A 6,403-nucleotide genomic window follows, 5' to 3' on the forward strand; every position below is an offset into this window, starting at 1 on the left:
ATGAGATTCTAACACCTGGTGTGTTCATGTGGAGTAGGATCTGCTGCAAGCGTCATGTAGCACCCTTTGACTGCTCATTTACATTGGAGTGACAGCTATGTAGATGGTGCTCGCATCTGAGCTGAATATGCTGGCTAGAAGGAACATTCGTGAGGTGGTCCTTAGAGAGAGAGAAAAGTTTGTGTCTCAGGTGATCCTGAACTATGTGGGTGAGAGAGCGGCTGCTCTTCAGAATGTGCTACCATCTGTGATCAAGTCACAGAGGTGGGCTTGGCTGTGGGCACTGTCAAAGAAGTTTTGCTCATGCTTTTACCCAGACAACATAACATAGGAGAGGTTTAGGAGTTATTCTTCCAGCTGCATCACGTCTCAGAAAATCGCTCACAAGTGTCAGCAGTGGGAAGCGGGAAGCACTTATTAGTGTCCCAGTCCAGCGGCCTGGTTACATAGATTAAAGAGGTTGATGCAATTGGATATGTTTACATTTGAGCTCTATCCTGAGCGATAATTCTGTTTACATGTGCAGGATATATGCTGCTCTGCGTATGTGATGCTCTGTACTAAGAGGGAAAGCTACCACGAAGCAACATTACAAAGAGTGGTCTGCTTTACAGAAACGACTGGCTGAAGCTGCGTGTGTCACATGTATGCCACAAATTCTGTTTATTTGGTAGCAGTTCGCACATCTTCAAATGATGCGACCTAAGCATGGAAGCACAATGCATTAGTTTTCTAGGACAGCATTACGTTTTTACTGTTTTTTCTGTATTCTTGAACTAGCTGTTTATGCGGAAAAGTAAAAAATAAGCACTGCTTCCAAAGTACAATTGAACTGTTTTGCAAAAGAACCATCCCTCTGTGCTACAAAATGCATATCTGAGCTTTTCGTGGAACATGAAACTTTTGCTATCAAACGACTGCAGTTACCTGCCCTCCAGATCTACATGGCAGTGCTAGTTATGAATGGTTATAGCTCACAAGCAGCCACTTATGGAAGCGAATTTTTTTTTTGTTTTGTACTTAAGCTGCTTTGCTCTGTTTCTTTTTCAGGTCAGCGTCAACACAGGGAGTACAAGCTGGCTACAGAGGAATTATTCAAAATATCTACTGCCAACATACACTTAACCACTACAGCCGGACACAACTCAAGAACGCAGCGGCTCTTCCCCCGTCAAAGGACTCTCCCTGCCAGCCAATGGCGTCGGCCGATTCTCATGACCCTGCCAGCGTGACAACGCAGGTAGTGGCACTGCAATGGAGAGATGGATCTATCCCCAACCATAGAGGGAAAGGATTATCCTCTTTCATCTACCAATCCTTGCTTTGTCGCTCTAGCGGGGTCATGAGAATCGGCCGATGTCACTGGCTGGAAGGGGGTCCTTTGACGGGGAAAAGCTGCTGTGTTCTTAAATTGTATCCGACTGTAGCTAGTTGTCCTTGGCATGTAAAATAGCTCATTCATTCATTTCAGTACCCGACGTCTCGGCGCAGTTTCTCCGTGCTCTTCGAGCTTGACCTGTTATGCCAAGAGAACAACCAGATCACTGAAACATGAATGATTGGCAGATTGCAGCATGTTCTTTGACATTGTGCCCAAGTTTACAGAGAAGGACACGAGCATGCTGGAAACTTTGTGTGAACAGTGCGAGTTTTTTTTTTGTTTACTCCTTAACCTTTTTAGTTATTCTCCCGAATCAAAAGGCTGCAGTGAAAAATTGCTTGCAATGAAATAGTAAGTGGGCCTTTGCTGCCTGTGCCTTTGGCGTACCATCTTTGATCTTGTGTTTTGTTCTGCAGTGCTGTGAGTGTTTGCAAAAGTCTGGTCTGAATTAGTGCCATTCTATTGCCCTACAATTGAATTACTTTGATTATTTTCTCAATTATTCTTGTTTTTTACTTTCTTTTATCAAGTAGCTGGACACGACAGTACCAATAACTTCTTTCAGTCAGGTCATATTTACAGAGATGAATTTTATCCTGCATTATTTTAATATATGTTGACCGAAGCATGTCGTTCATGCTTCCTTCTGGGACCCAGAGTAAATTGTTTTGCCATTTTTTTTTTTTTCATATGCATAGGGTGTGATAAATTGGATCCAAAACATGGCTGACACAGCTTTTTCTGTGTTCTCGGCGTTTTTGATTGAAAACATTCAATATAGAGAAAGTTATGAAATTTATGAAGCACTCATGAAAGCTAGAACCCGCTATTTGCTCAATTTGCACTCGTGGGGGTTGAACTGTTGCAAGTGCTAATCAGCACATAAAAGAGCTTTACTACCTGTTAAAATGCATATGCATCAGCTTATACTTTTTGGCCGTCACCAGAAAATGTGCTTGTGCTGGCTCCCACTATTTATAGCGCCGCTAAAGTGGACAGAACCGATATGGCTTCGACCATACTCACTAATTTGCAGCACAGATTCTAAAAACAGCCGAGAAAGAGCTTTTTGCAGCATTTAACCTCCTGCCATGGCTGCAGTGCTTGTGATTTTGTAATGGACATATTTGCTATTTCTGGGTCTCGGGAGGGTACACTAAGGTTTCTGTTCAGTCATAAAATTAACCTGTCTATAGAGTAGCTGATACCATTTGCATGCAGTTTTCTTGTGATGTTTAGAATAAAGGATGTGGGAGCTTCGCAGCTCATAAGGAGTCAGTGGTAGTGTTCTGTGTCAGAGGTTAAATAACTGCCACTTATTTCTTCTTAAACTGTCTTCCGGACCCGCTGTTGGGCATATGAGTGATGGTACGAGCACATGGGCCAAACCGGCTGTGGAATCTGGGTTGTGTCCATCCGTTTTTCGGTATTGATGGGCTACCTGCAAGCTGAAATGTCTCCCTGAACTGAATGCAGATTTCACTGACAAAAAACTTCAGGCCTTCTTTCCACATTCTTAAAGAAAAAAAATGAAAATGCGATAACATTCGGAAGTTAGCCTATACCCAAATATTCAAAATGACACCCCAAATTTTGGAAGTAGGCCCACTCCGGAAAATGTATTAAGGTGAATTAGCAAGTTGATTAATGATTAGTTGGTGGGGTATGTAGATTAGCTAAGATTAATGGGCGGATTAGTGGATTAATGTGGAAGAGGGTGCGGTTAGTATAATCCCATATGATAATCCGGTGGAAGGTACTCAAACATTGTAGTCCTCAGATTTTCAAATTTGCGGTGCCGATGACATCGTGATCCTCTCGACCAATCGGAGAATTTCGTTACGGAGAAACCGGGTGGTCTTTGCGAGATGACAGCCTACATGCTATCGCTCTAAAATTTTGTTTGAGACCAGAGTTCTCTTCAAACTCGACCCATTGAATCTGATATTGCATATGACAGCACGGCTCTTGTGTCGTGTCGCCTTCCACATTCACTAGGCTGTGCCCACGGCACCAAATGAGCTGTAGCACATGGGGTCTCTTGTTTCACAAATATATTCTGCTTTCCAAATGCAGGATTCGTCGCCATGCATGGTAAGGATGGTACACCCTCCGGACAAAGTTCACATGGCGGATGTGCAGTGCGCCGCCGTGTGACAGCTGTTCGTACCAATGCTGGAAATCTCAAGGATAAAGACACAAACAAGCAGCTGCACCATTGCGCCTACTGCGGCATGGTCTTTGTGAAGAGAAGCAGCCTGGTGGCACACGTTCGCACGCACACGGGCGAGCGTCCGTACAAGTGCGATCACTGCAGCAGCAGCTTTGCACGAAAGAGCAACCTAGGCGTACACCTTCGCACACATACCGGGGACCGTCCCTACAAGTGCGACTACTGCGGCAGTACATTTGCGCAGCAGGGACACCTGCAGGTGCATGTTCGCAGCCACACAGGCGACCGTCCGTACCGTTGCGACTACTGTGGTTGCGGCTTTCCTCTGAGGAGCATCCTGGTGGCCCATGTTCGTACCCACACGGGTGACCGTCCCTACCGTTGTGACCAGTGCGGCAAGGCCTTTGCGTTTAAAAACAACCTGGCCACACACCTACGCACCCATACAGGCTTGAGGCCATTCCGGTGCCAGCTTTGCCCCATGGCCTTTGCACAAAAAGCGACACTCGTGCGGCACGTGCAGTCCCACAAAGGCGAAAAACCATTTCAGTGTCAGTTTTGCCCCAAGAAGTTCATGGACAAACGTGATTTACAGCGCCACGAAGAGAAAATACATCCCACAGATAGCTCGGTTCCATGATGCTGTGGCGCTTTCTCCAATATTTGCCATGAAACGTGTTCCTAGCCAACCTGTGTCACTGGTGACGTTTTCCGAGTTTTCCTGTATTGACAAGCTTGTCTGAAAAGGAACTTACCTGTCCTCAGCTTGTTGTGGCTGAGAGGCACTTGTTAGGCATTTGTGCTCCATTAGAAGCAGGGGTCCACGGGGCTCCTGAACATGTACAGTCTTCATCAAAAATATACAGCCCAAGGGGTTTCCTTCCAAGTTGTGTAGCAGGGCTCTTTAGCACATTTGACAGTGGTAAGCTTGGGAGGGTTGAGGACTTAGTTCCCCCCACCTTCGTGAGATTAGGGTCCCTGAGTGTGCAGGAGAAGCCGTGCTGCAGGGCTCAGAAGCAGGCCCCTTGGGCTGTATACTTTTGACAAAGACTGTACATAGGGGGTTAAAATCATGGCATGTGTAGACGGCATCACTTGTCATTGAAAGAAAGGCTTTTTGAAAGACAACTTATTTGCACATTCAAGAGGTATTGCGGGTACAAGTTATTGGACCTCCACAAGATTGAAAGGAGACCTGTTCCTGAAGTTGGTGCATTCTGAGCATATTTTATATGCAGTGCTTTACGAAATAGCATATACTGCTGCAGAATGGGCATGCTTCTGTATTGTCTTTCCATGTTGGTGTCCCAGCAGTATTAATGAAAGGTATGGGAAGGAGGCAGAAGAAAGCTCTCTCTATTGGTGCATTCCTTGTCTGAAAAACCTGCTACAGATTTCTTATGGCAAATCGTTTGAAACAGTGAAACCTGTTTGTTTTTTTTGCAGGGTTTAAGAGCAGTGTTTATTACATTGAAAAGTAGCGAAAGATATTTAATTCCACCAATCTCTTCCCTGCAATTTTTGTGATAACTCTCTGTCACTGTTGTGTGCAAGTGGCATATTTCTTTGCTGCAAGTTCTGTCATTATTGATGTAGTACACCTGACAGTTTCATATCATTAAAGCAGCAGCTATTCTGGCATTAGCCTGTATGTTGCCATTTTTGTTATGTTACATTTAAATGTTTCAGAAACAAGCCTTTCCACTTTTTGGCTAGTGTGCAATCATAGAACTTGCTGTGCTGAACACAGCGTTCAGGTTTTTGGTCATAAAGGTGGTTTGCTGCAACTGATCACAGTTCGTGCTTTTCAGATGTATAAAATGATGTGATATGTTCAGAGAAGTGTTTGCTCTTATCCTCCTGGAAATCCAGGAATGTACTATGAGTACATGTATGAGTTCATGTATTTAATGTATTTAATTACATTGCATAAAATGTTTTCTAAATTCTGACCGTTTGGGGTGCCGATTTCCATGGTTTATATGGTTCATGTTAAAATAAAAAACTGTTTTGCCTTTGCTGATAATTACACTGTACTGATAATGTTTGGTGATAGGCTATTGTGACATGCACAGAATAACAGGATAAGTTATTCTCATCAATAAAAACTAGAACTGGAATTGGAAGTAACTCTGAAATTATTTCAAGCCTATTAGAAACAAACTTGTTCCTAGTATGTTTTTCGAACTTCTAACCGTTTAAATATTTATTGGCCCTCTACGAATCATTGTGTTGGAAATTTTTTTTTTACCTTCCTGCAGTAATGAATAACGAAACTTATCAAGTAACGTAACCGAAACGGCTGCCAACACTGCATCTTATTGGTTTCCTGGCAAAACACAGAAAGAAAAATGAGATGAAGTTTCTAAAATAACTTGAATTTTGCCATCCTGTTCAATGGCTGTACCAGTGCACTGCACTCAAGAAAGGGTTCTAGACAGCAGGTAGGCAGAAAAAAAGGAATGTTTAATAAATAAAACAGTACAATGTAGTCAAGGTCAAGACATTTGGAAGAAGACATGTTGCACAAAGAACACAATGAGTGGATGATGTCGATCTCTTGGAAGATGAAAGAAGCCACAAGTGAGGAATTTAACGAATGCTTTAGTGGTTACCACATTTTGGCGACACCCTCTTGTGCAGTGTATGCTTGGTGATTGGCCTGAAAAGGTGTAAAGCATTATCATTGTGTCCTGATTGCCCATCCTAATCTGTGTCCATGGTAGAGAGAGGTGTCAAGCACCCTGAGGCTTTCCCTTCCCTTGTTCACATTGCGATCATCCTACTTAGCAATTCTAATTGCGTAACCAATTGCCTATTTCCTAGTCAGTAACTTGTAAGAAATCTGG

The 6,403-nt window shown here is 43.5% G+C and overlaps 1 protein-coding gene across 1 annotated transcript; it reads left to right on the plus strand.

Annotated features, from left to right (window-relative positions):
• The first annotated feature begins 1,245 nt into the window (after positions 1 to 1,245).
• On the plus strand, positions 1,246 to 5,674 carry LOC149346681 (uncharacterized). The gene has a single exon (XM_089586610.1). It carries the CDS (start codon positions 3,469 to 3,471, stop codon positions 4,192 to 4,194), a length of 726 nt encoding a protein of 241 aa, XP_089442736.1. The 5' UTR covers positions 1,246 to 3,468; the 3' UTR covers positions 4,195 to 5,674.
• The last annotated feature ends 729 nt before the right edge of the window (positions 5,675 to 6,403 follow it).

The sequence above is a fragment of the Amblyomma mixtum genome, chromosome 4, assembly GCF_055824585.1.
Source record: "Amblyomma mixtum isolate Tamu chromosome 4, ASM5582458v1, whole genome shotgun sequence".
Classification (NCBI taxonomy): domain Eukaryota; kingdom Metazoa; phylum Arthropoda; class Arachnida; order Ixodida; family Ixodidae; genus Amblyomma; species Amblyomma mixtum.

Bases quoted from the DNA above. Each gene is read 5' to 3' on its own strand.
- LOC149346681 (XM_089586610.1), top strand. From the start codon at position 3,469: ATGCATGGTAAGGATGGTACACCCTCCGGACAAAGTTCACATGGCGGA.